The 12,548-nt window shown below is 33.7% G+C and overlaps 1 protein-coding gene across 1 annotated transcript in view; it reads left to right on the top strand.

The window, feature by feature from the left end:
* LOC106879769 (uncharacterized) overlaps positions 1 to 12,548 on the top strand; it is a 124,579-nt gene that overhangs the window by 60,829 nt on the left and 51,202 nt on the right. The window contains exons 13-16 of the mRNA XM_014929460.2: positions 822 to 983; positions 6,530 to 6,627; positions 10,884 to 10,926; positions 11,028 to 11,125. Of these exons, the coding sequence (XP_014784946.1) occupies positions 822 to 983; positions 6,530 to 6,627; positions 10,884 to 10,926; positions 11,028 to 11,125 (401 nt within the window). The remainder of the gene's footprint in view (positions 1 to 821; positions 984 to 6,529; positions 6,628 to 10,883; positions 10,927 to 11,027; positions 11,126 to 12,548) is intronic.

Genomic DNA, 12,548 nt, shown 5'->3' with positions numbered 1-12,548 from the left:
CATAACTTAGCAATTCAGCAAAAAAGACAATAGACTAGGCTTTAAAATAAGAATATGTCTGTGCATGTGTGTGTTTGTGTGTCCCCGTTTGACAACTGGTGTTGGTGTGTTTACATTCCCATAACTTAGCAATTCAGCAAAAAAGACAATAGACTAGGCTTTAAAATAAGAATAAGCACAGGGGTCGATTTGCTTGACAAAAATTCTTCAAGGCAATGACCCAGCATAGTCAGAGTCAAGAGATTGAGGCACGTAAAAGATAAAATGTAAAAGAGTACTTAATCGTAGGCGCAGATGTGACCATGTGATAATAAGTTTGCTTCCCAACCACATGGTTCCAGGTTCAATCTCATTGTGTGGCACCTTGGATAAGTGTCTTCTACTATAGCCTCAAGCTGACCAAAAGCTTTGTGAGTGGATGTGGTAGATGGAAACTGAAGGAAGCCTGTCAGACGTGTGTGTGTGTGTGTGTGTGTGTGTGCATCCGTGTCCACTTCTTGACAACTGATGTTGATGTGTTTACATCCTCATAACTTAGTGGTTTGGCAAAACAGACAGATAGAATAAGTACCAGCCTTTGAAAAAATAAATACTGGGATTGATTCATTCAATTGAAATTTGTCAAGGCAGTGCCCCAGCATGGCCACAGTATAATGACTGAAAAAATATAAAAGATAAAAGATGTCACAAGATTATACCAATCGAAACATGTAAATAGAAATTAAAGTGGACAATTGTCAATCAGTCTTTACTATTTTAATGATAAATCACTTCAAAAATATGTAAATTTCATCTGACTAATCATATTTGTTTCGTTAAAGGTAACTACATCAAATCTACAAAAGAGGTAATTGAAACACTAGGGAAAGCAATGATTCGGAAACTTTTGAGCATTGATGCTCTTCAAATACAAAATGTTCAATTGTCTTACGATGCTAACTTAATGTATTTATATGCAAGTATCCTGGACAATACACCTGAAGGTAAGTATCAAACTTTACTTTGCATCAGAATATTTAGTTTTATGTTATCATAAATGTTCTGCATATGCATGTAACAATGGATTCAAAGGTAACAGTGAAATGTGTTAAATTTCTTTGTAAAATGAAGTCTTACAGAGTTATTGGGTTTGAAGAGTGACGAGTTTCATCATCCTCCTCCTCATCATCATCATCCTTTAACCTCTGTTTTCCATGCTAGTATGTGTTGAACAGTTTAACCAGAGCTGGAAAGCTGCACCAGGTTCCCATCTGATTTGGCTTGGTTTTTTTATGGCTGGATGCCCTTCCTAACACTAGCCACTTTACAGTGTGTGCTTTTATGTGGGACTGGCAAGAGTGCCACTTACATAACACCAGCACAAGTGCTTTTTATGTGGCACCAACACAGGATTCTTGCAGGTCAATCCTCCTCACCAGGGCATGCAGCCCTAGCACTTCTGCTGTGGAGGATGAGTCTTCATGAGTACAGCAAGGCACCAGGTATCTTGGTCCTTTGTCAACTCATCTGAAAGATTCAGCATTCTGAGGTTATGGTGTTGGTGGTGTTGTGGTGGTGGCAGTGGCGGTGGTGGCAGCAGCAGTGGCAACTGATGCTGGTTTTGTTTGTGCTCAGGGCATAGTTAGGACCATTTAATTCTTTCAGCTAGAAAGAGAGCTAAAATGTATTCATCTCTGTGTTGTGTCTCTGTTGAAAAGTAGGACAAAAACCAAACAATGACCTTTCTTTTCCTTATATATTTGAAGCTAAGATAATGAATTGTGACACATGAAAAATTTTTCTTGTTCTTTATGTAGATAAGATATTAATAAAATAAGCACAAGTAGAAGATACTGAAGTATACTGTGAGCAAGTTGAGAGAGTGGTTGATTGAATCTTAGCTAGGTTTTACATTATATGTAGTAAACAACATATCCAAATCAACATAATAATAATTTTAAACTATTTACATGGATTTAATTGCATGTTTACTTGCATTGTGTTTGTACATATCTCTCAGCACACTATCATTCATTGTAGAATTTACTATGCTGGTATATAACATGTGATTTCAATTTGGTCTCCATGTAAAGACATTACTGCTCCAAGTTAACAGGCAGCATTTTAAACATACGTTTGTTTAAGTCTAATTGTATACTAATATATTCTAGCAGCAACAAGGTGGTATCAAAAAGTTCCCGAACTAGTTCTATAGTGCACCAACAGATGACAGCATATGGTTGCATGCACAGTGAGAGCTAGCAGTGACCTTCATGAGGCAGTGTGTTGAGTGACATTGCTGTGTTTACTTCGCAAGTTGTGAAATTTATGCTTTTGTGATCATATATATGCTGTAGCCTGCAATTTTATCATGGACAGAAACAAAGGGCCAACGTGAAATTTTGTGAAGTCTGCTACAGAGACATTGAGCATGCTTTGGCAAGCTTATGGTGATGAGGCAATGGGTCATATGCAATGTTTCGAGTAGCACAGGTGCTTCAAAAGCAGAAGAATGTCCCTGAAAGATGATGAGTGATCTGGAAGACCTGCCACGAATGTCACCCCCAGAAATATGGTATTGTGAATTGAGAATTCATGTCCTAGGGCCAGGCCATCAATCAAGAGTTCTACTGCAACATTTTGAAGCATTTGAGAGAGGACATTCAGCAAGCGTGACGGGATCTGTGGAGTATGAAGAAATGAATTCTTCATGATAACAATGCACCTTGTCACTGAGCTCTCCTCACTCAAGAGTTTCTCATCAAAAACATGGTATTGCTTCTACACCCACCCTATTTGCCAGATTTAGCACCTGAAGACTTCCACCTGAAAATGCAGCCCAAAGGTCACCATTTTAACTCTGTTGTCGAGATCCAGGAATCTTTTGATACCACCTCATATCAACTAATCACACTGCTTCACGGGTCTGTTGACTTTAAAAATATGTAATGCTAAAAAAGAAATATAACTGAATATATAGATAATCTTCTTTTGGAACCAAGTAGACCAAACAGAGGAAGCAGCCATCCAAGTTGACAGCAGTATAGTAGATAGAATAATTAAGGATATGAAGGCAGCAAAGGTACTTGGTCCCTCATGGCAAAAGGCAACGGAAATACCCTGGAGAGAAGAAGTCATAGAGGCATCAAATTATTGTCACAGGCTTTGAAAGTTACAGATTTGAAGAAATCAGCAAAAAAAAAATGGGTAACTGGAAGGCCCCAGGACTAGATAGAGTTCAAGGCTACTGGATCAAAAAATTTGGTGAATGTCATGCACAAATAGCTGTACAACTCAATACCTTTTTAAATGCCAACCAAGTAACACCAGAGTAGTTGACAATGGGTAAGACAGTGCTGTGCTTGAAAAACACCAGAAAAGGCAATACGATAGACAATTACAGGCCAATGTCCTGCCTACCACTTATGTGGAAATTATTGACTGGGATAGTCACAGAGTCAATGTACAGACATCTGGAAAAAAATGGAGCCCTGCCACATGAGCAGAAGGGTTGCAAGTGTAAGTGCAGAGGTACCAAGGATCGACTCCTGATAGACAAAACTGTACTTAGAGACTGAAAGAAGAGGAAAACTTAGCCATGTCATGGATTGATTATCATACGATATGATTCCCCATTCTTGGATTATGGAATGTATGAACCTATTTGGTATTGTATCAAATGTTGAACGATTGCTAGGAAAGAGTATGGTGCAGGACAGAACTGACAGCATATGGAAGAAGTTTAGGGATCTTTGTACTGTGCATGATACCATTAACACTGATTCTGAAGAAAGCAAAAGCTGAGTATGTATTCAAGAGCCACCAACAAAATGTCAACCACTTTATGGTAAAGATGAATCCCAAGTCAGTTCCCTCGTTGATAAGGTGTATACTTTCAGTGCTGATATCAGAATGAAGTTTGAACTGAAAAAGTGTGGTGTATTAGTCTTGAAGAGGTGAAAAATCAGATGTATGGACGGGCTAGCGATACTATCAGAGTATGTTATGAAACAGATAGAAGAGATGGGTTATAAGTACTTGGGGATTTGAGAAATGGATAAATTCATGGAGAAAGAAATGACAGAAAAATTTAAGGTGGAGTACTTGTGCAGACTGAGACTAATCCTTAAGTCGAAATTAAACAGACAGAATAAGATTGAAGCTGGGCAGTTTCACTCCTTAGATATGGAGCAGGGGTAATCACATGGATGGTAGACGAATTAAACAGATTAGACAGAAAGACAAGGAAATTGCTGATTAGATATGGGATACTCCATCCAAAAAGTTACACAGACAAACTATATGTACCAAGAGAAAAAGGGGGAAGTGGACTGATTGGATATGAACATAGCATTAGAGCAGAAGAAAACAACATAGCACGGTATGTAAAAAATGACACAGAACTGCTAATATTGGAAGTAAGAAGATCAGGCTTGTGTAGGATGGAAGATTGCAAAGATAAAGCACTGTACAAGAACTTGAGAATGAATGAAACTGAAAATAGGTGGATAAAGAAAAGAATGCATGGACAATTTCATAGGGGTGCTGAAGGTAAGACAGGCAGTGAAAAAAGATGGCTATGGATGACTAAAAGTAATTTAAAAGTGGAAACAAAGGCTCTGATCTGTGCTGCCCAAGAGTAAGCATTAAGAACCAATTGCATCAAATACTGAACAGATAACACATCAGAGAGTGATATGTGCAGAATTTGTGGACAAAATGGTGAAACTATAGGGCATATTACCAGTCAATGCATGCCACTAGCCCAAAGAGAATATAAGAGACGTCATGACAATATAGCAAGGATTATCCATTGGACACTTTGCAACAAGTATGGACTTGACAGAGTAAAATGTGGTATGCACATAAACCCGAAGCATCATCGAAAATGATAATGCGAAGATCTTATGGGATTTTATGATTCAGTGCAATGATGAGATAGAGAATATGAAACCAGGCATAGTGTTAATTGAGAAAGAAAGCAAACGATGCTGGATCACAAATATAGCATGCCCAAGTGACAACAAAGTATGCAATAAGGAAAAAAGAAAGGTTGATAGAGAGGTTGATAGAAAGGTTGAAGACACCTCCGAAAGGAGGGGCCCCGCCACGTCAAAACGGTAGAGGAGTAGGGGCCGAAACCGGACGTGGTTCCTCCTGATGATGTCTTGAGCTAACTGGATCCTATAAAGGAGCTGTTGTGGTAGCAGACCACGAAACATGGTTGAAATTCCTCATAACAGGTTAGCTAGGGAGGTTAAGTAATTTTAGTAGATTTATATATATATATATACATTATATATATACATATATATGTATATATACATATGTGGGAGAATATACAAATAATAACAACAGACGAGGACAGGTGGTGTAAATAACAAAAGGATATATTAGTATGACGCTCGGGAATACGGAAAGTCTTTGACGTTTCGAGCTACGCTCTTCAACAGAAAAAATACGGAGACAAGGAGAAAAACACGGAGAAAAAAAATTGAATAGTGTTCAGTCAACGGTCAATCATAATATGTGTGTGTGTATATATACATATGTGTGTGTGTGTGTATGCGTGTGTGTGTGTGTGTGTGTGCATATATGTATATATATGTGTGTGTGTATATATGCATATATGCTTTTTCTTGTCAAATTTAAGAACTATAATACATATATATATATATATATATATATATATACTAGAGTAAGCTCATAAATGCAAAACAATGTGGAAAAAATGGTATTTGAATACTGGAGGTAGAGTAATAAACAAAACCCTTTTCAAATGTGTATCTATCAAAGTAATTGTATATTTATGCTTATAACCTTATTTTGTTTCATTCTAAACAAAACTGTCCGAAGAACAGGAATGTGAAACTCTGAGTAACAGTTTCTGTGATTTTTTTTTGCTGCTTTTTTAATAAAGTATATATATATATAAAAGAAATTAGAAAAATGAATTTGATTGTACATATACAAAAATGACTTGCAAAATGATTTATAATCAAGCAATTTAAACATACAAAAAATAGAGGATAATATTTTCCAAATCAGTGTTATATTCATATGAATTCATGTGTGTGATACATTTTCTACAAGAAATTGGAAATTCTTCCAAAAGCAAATTGAATCTATCTTGAAAAAGTCAGTAGCTGTCATTGGAAATTGAATTTGTAACTGACATTTTCTACTGTTTTACTGCACTAGAAATTCATATTCCATAATTAATATTCTACACAGTCTTTGAAAAATTATCCTGAAACAACCCTACAACTCATGTACATGAAAAATGCATACCAAAGTAAACTGGCTCAACAGTAGATGCAAATATAAAAGAAAGTTATAAAAACTAATTTACAGTTGAAAGATGGAATTCTATTACAACTTGTTCACGTCTTATTCAGAAGGTGGCACTACAAGATTGTAATGATAATAAAAACACCTAAAAAACATTTAATTTCAAGTAATTTGAAGAAGAAAGGACAATTCTTCATCAAAACTATAAGAAATATCAGTTTAGAAACAAATATTTCTGATTTGTTTTTGCTAATTTCAGGAACTAAAAGTCAAGGTTCTACTCTTCGAACGGCATTTCAAACATTAAGTAGTGCAATTGCTCAGAGGGAGTTCATCTTTACTGTTAGTGTTGGAAATGTAAGTATTTTTTGTTATGAAAATGCTTTTGATTTTCACTTTTATCTTTTTAATGACATGTAGGAATATATTTATGTGTTTATTATATGTTTATAAAGTTATATGCTTATTTGGAAATTATGTAATAGATCTGATCAACAAATTGTCCATGCCAATTCTAATCAATTTTTGCAAGATAGTAAAGAAAACATATAAGTATTTGAGATATATATAGGTGAGGAAATAATATTTATTTAGAAACAACTTGGGCTACATAACTGATAGTCAGTTCTGTAATATCAGAGTTTGTGTAAGTTAGAAAGTTATAAATATATGGTAACTTACTGCAACGGTATGACTGAGTAGATGGAAAATATCTAGATTTTATAAAATTGAAAGACTGTTCAAAATTAATAAAGTCTATCCAAGAGTAAGAAAATTAAATAATTGTATTTATAGCATCCACTTTGTTGCAGAACTTACAAGAGTAAAGCACTTAATCTCAAAATAGGGCAGTGAAATTTTTCATTTTCTAACAATCAATAAATTAGTTGAACATGCATAATGCAAAAATATAAATCAAACAACATTGTAGGATAGAGTTTTCAATATAGTCAAAGAACCAAAGAAAAACATCGAGATCATTATATCACAACTAGGAACAATCAGATGAACATATTAAACCTGTCCTGTGCATGATGTTGAGCAGTTAATTACTCTTTTACTCTTTTACTTGTTTCAGTCATTTGACTGTGGCCATGCTGGAGCACCGCCTTTAGTCGAGCAAATCGACCCCAAGACTTATTCTTTGGAAGCCTAGTACTTATTTTATCAGTCTCTTTTGCTGAACCGCTAAGTTACGGGAACGTAAACACACGGGCTTCTTTCAATTTCCGTCTACCAAATCCACTCACAAGGCTTTGGTTGGCCCGAGGCTATAGTAGAAGACACTTGCCCAAGATGCCACGCAGTGGGAATGAACCTGGAACCATGTGGTTGGTAAGCAAGCTACTTAGCACACAGCCACTTCTGCGCCTATTAAGCAATTTATCATCGCCATTATTATCATCAGGTTGAGTTTGCTTGAATTCAGATTACTCTGATTTTCCATCTATCTTTATCTTCCAGGGCGTGTGACAATTACTCTTGGTACTGTCCAGAGTCATCACTTAAATGATCACTGTATGTCTTTGCTGGGTAAACTAATGTAATTTTAATTTGTTTGGGTGTCCATAGTTGGATGTCACTAACCAGCAACATGAACTCTTCTTTCTTGAATACTTTAGGAGGTATATTGTATAATTTTTCTTTGTTTGGAAATTCTTTCTAGGACATATTCAAAATGGCATGAATCATACATGTATCAGTGCCATCTAGCATGGTTTCAAATTTTTTGGTTAGCGTCCAGGTGAAAGAGCCATGAAACAACCAAGATTCAATCACTAAGCAAATGAAGTTTCTTTTACAATCTCCTGGTTGCTTAGATTTCCATATTACATGAGATTTTAAATGCTTCCCAAATTTTGCTGATACATATCTAAGCATCTGACACTGAAGATGTTATGTTGTTTCCAAGGTACATAAAGGAATTTGATGGTTTAATTGAACTTCCAGATAATGAGGTTGTTGTACTTTATAAATTTTAACTGATGAATTCTATTTTACTAGAGTTAATATAGAAACCAATGCCTCTTGCAGCTCTTCCAGTCTTTGAAATAGGATAATGGTTACTATATAGGACTAAGTTATCAGCATAATTTTCATTTTTATTGTTGAATTGGATATCTGGAGCTTTTTTTATTTTGTGAGGATAAAGCCAAGTATCTTTTTGTAATTTCCTAAAATGTGGTGAGCATAATCAAGACAGATTTTGAATAAGAAAGGTGCTAGGATATCTCCTTATGAAAAATCTGCAAGAACGACTAAAAAATTTGTCTCCATCAGGTGAACACATATTGGCTCAAGTGTTTTGTAGAGCATCATTTTTGTAACTACTATTTCGTGAAGGATTTCATTGGCTAGTAGAATTTGCTGCATCATATTTCTGTGAATTAAGTCAAAAGCTTTAGACAAATCTATAAACAACGGAATGATAGGAAGAGTTTTTGTTTGAACATATGTTATTATTAATCTTGCAATTGAGATTTAACTGGTTATTGAACAAATGCATATCTATAATTTACCATTTTTTCTAGAATTTTTAAAAAATTTAATCAATAATAATCCATATCTAATACAAATTTCTGCAAATGCTATCCATTTCTATTAGATGATTTTTTCAAATGTATATTTGTGATATTTATTACATCAATTTGCAAACTTATATCTCCTTCTATCAAAACAATGTACCTTGGTATTTGTTGAGGATGCTCTTCATTTCAATGTTGACAACAACTGCTCTAGTTGATAATTCAATAAACTGATAAATTGCATTCAGAATGTAAGCATTCAAAATTGAAAATATCATAGGACATTTACATTTAAGTAATATAGATTTGTTTTTAGGTTCTATAGTTGATTTTTCAAATACTAGTAGAAACCAAAACCACAGCAGAACATGTTCCTTGTTTGATCATGTGATAAGTGATGCAAGATGAATATCTAGGCAGCATTAAAGTCATATTAAATCTTTCAATGGTTGAATAATACCTATGGTTGCCAGTTCTGTGGATGTAAGTCATTGCTCACATTCAGAACTAGACAGCACTAGTCAATGCCAGCAATACAATTCCAAATTCTGCATTTTGTGAGTTTCTCCATCAATCATTGCTTAATTGATTTCTCCACCAAAATCTGTACATTCCCAAGGATTCTGACTGTGATTCTCATTTAGTGTGATCCTGTACTTAGACCTGCTCAACTGGATTAGATCAATTTTCACTGGTATAACTCCTTGTATTATAGGGATATACAAGCCCTGCTACCATGATCAAAGCTTGTATCATGACTGAGACAGAAAAAGAGTGCTTAAGGTGTTGAACTCATGATCTAATAATCATGGTTTAGTTACTGGACCTAGTGTCATGTTGTGTCCTTGAGCAAGGCACTTTACTTCATGTTGCTTCAGTCTATTCAGCTCCACAAGAGTACCAGTAACTGTTTGGGGTTTAACTTTGTGATAAATTGGTTTCTGTCAGGGTAAATTATGTACTCTTAATCTCTGAAATACCTCAGGTACCTGAAATAAGCTCTCAGTAAATGAGCCAGTTGGCATGAAATAGACTTAATCATTTTACAAAGTTGTCAAATTTGACAAACATCTTCCCTTATGGCTTGTGACATAAACCTATTAAAACCACTTAAAATAATCCTTTCTACAATATGAATAGACAAAAACTTCTTAGTTCAAACCTAGCCAAAGTATTTGTGTATATTTAGAAATAGAACACCTGAATATATTGATCAAAATGAAATATAAAATGCCAGATAAAAATGTAGGCTTATTAACCAAATGCTATTGAAAACATCTATAACAGAACAATTGTTTCTTTCACTTGGTTTAAGAACAGTCATTTTAAATAAAGAGATATATGAGACTTAGTGAGTTACATGGAAATTTAGAAAAAAAATCATTTAAGTATGTAAAATAGTGAGCTCATAATCAAAGAATTTTAAGAGAGCATGTAATAAACAACTATATTGTAACTGAAGAATCTAGCACAAATCAAATCATGAACCTGAAATTACTAACCATCTCTTGGATTCTTAATAATGTTATTTAAGTTATAGTAAGAACAAATATAACTACATATTTACTAGTCTGACTGGCCATCTGCAGTGACTTTTTTTGATTTCCTAGTGTAAACAAGAGTTCATGTATTTAAGTGTGCATTTGGATTTGTGCAACTGCAACCATTTGTACTATATTTCACTACTGTAAAGAGTACACCAAAAATGTTCTTAAAATACATGCAGTAATGTTTAAATTTAATCATTTTATCATACAAGTATGAAAAGATGGTTACTTCATATGCTATTTCATCTGATGAGGTTGATTTTGTGGAAGGATGGTCTTACAGAATGAAAAAAAGCATCCACAAACATAGCAAATGACAGGTTATATTAAGTTGTTTATGCTATTTGTTATTCGTGCATGAACTTAAAAATGACCATCCCCTAATATAACAATACTTGTTTCAACACACAATTCCACATCAAGAGTCTTACAAGACAAATACATAAATGTAACAACCTAAAAATTATTTTATTTGAATTAAAAAATGAAAATTTTTCTGTTTTCCAAAATTTGTTGTTTTCCTTTATATATTTTTACACAGATTAAAGCAGAATACATAGGTCTACATGTTAGACTGGATGCAGGTAAATATCTTTATGTTTTTAGCATCAAGATATCGATTTACATTATAAACTGTACATTTCACTGTGATGAAGTATTTGCATTCTGTTTTTATTTATTAAAGGAAAACTCTATAAGGCAAAACTTCCAAATTTTGATGATAATTTTCGGTACCAATCAGAAATTGTAACACCCAGTAAGAACAATATTGAACTAGTAAAAGTGAGTTAATATTTATTTTTACTTTTAATAGATATCATAAATGAAATTAAATTTGTGACATAATAAATAAATATTCATTTTGTTTTTAATGAGACCAACTAGATGAACACATTAATGAAATTTAATAGTTTTTTGGAGGATTTTTACATATAATTGCATGAATCAAAATGAAATAGTAAAGTATAGATCTTTATTATTTTGATACCAGGTTTTATTGTTTGAAGTTATAAAGCGAATACAAGTATGTGTATCGATGTGTGCATATATGTGTGTATGTATGTGAGTGTAAGTGTGTGTGTGAGAGTGTAGGTATGACAGGTTGTTTTTGACATGAAAATTAAACCATTCAAATTTTGGATCTAATGTTAATTGTGTCAAACTCCCACCATCACTTGTACACACAAGTATTCCATATCCGATGGTGGGCTATAATGTAATACAAAGGGCACAGTAATAAAAATAAGAGAAAAAAACATTGGACATAACTCAGTAATTCTTTATTCCAATTGTTACATATTTTTTTAGTATTCAGTAACACAAGGCATCACGCTACAGATGCAGCTTACAGGGCCAGCATGGAGCAAACACAACACACATTATCAGACAATCATATTTTTTTTCAGTTGTCTGACAATATCTTTGCTTCCTGCTTGCCCTATAGTTTGCATTTACTGGTTGCATCTGTAGAGTGATAACATGTGCTGCAGAATACTGAAACATATGTAACAATTGTAATAAAGGAGTACCAAATTATGCCCATATTCTTCTATTTCTCTTATACATACATACACACATGCACATGCACACACAACACAACACACACACACACACACACACACACACACATGCACACACACACACACATGCACACATATATATAAGAAAACAGTAATTTAGAAATTTTTTGGTACTATTTATTCACCATTGTAAATGTTTCATTTGCTAATAGGAATCACAAAGTTGTACATGTTGGGGAAAAAAAAACGTCAGAAATTTTCTATTAGAAATTCTTCAGACAGAGAATCAATATATTATTTCTATTTGATTGTCTGTCTGAAGAATTTCTAAAAGGAAATTTCTTACATGTTTTTTCCAACATACACAACTTTTGTTATTCCTATTAGCAAATGAAACATTTATAATGGTAAATAAACAATACTGAAAAATTTTCCAACTTCCTGTTTTGTAATATAATAATTCTGCAAACAGTATTTCCAAACTTTTCAACTCTAATATGTACCTCATATTAATACAACAATTACAAACTAGATTGTAATACTGGAATAAGCAGATGATTTTCAACAGGATACAGCTTAGATTTTACACTTCCTACATTATATATATATATATATATATACATATATATATAATCTTTTACTTGTTTCAGTCATTAGACTGTAACTCCATTACTTATATATATATA

Source organism: Octopus bimaculoides, chromosome 10 (assembly GCF_001194135.2).
Source record: "Octopus bimaculoides isolate UCB-OBI-ISO-001 chromosome 10, ASM119413v2, whole genome shotgun sequence".
Classification (NCBI taxonomy): domain Eukaryota; kingdom Metazoa; phylum Mollusca; class Cephalopoda; order Octopoda; family Octopodidae; genus Octopus; species Octopus bimaculoides.
The sequence above is the reverse complement of the archived record's forward strand: the minus strand, read 5'-3'. Positions and strand labels throughout refer to the sequence as shown.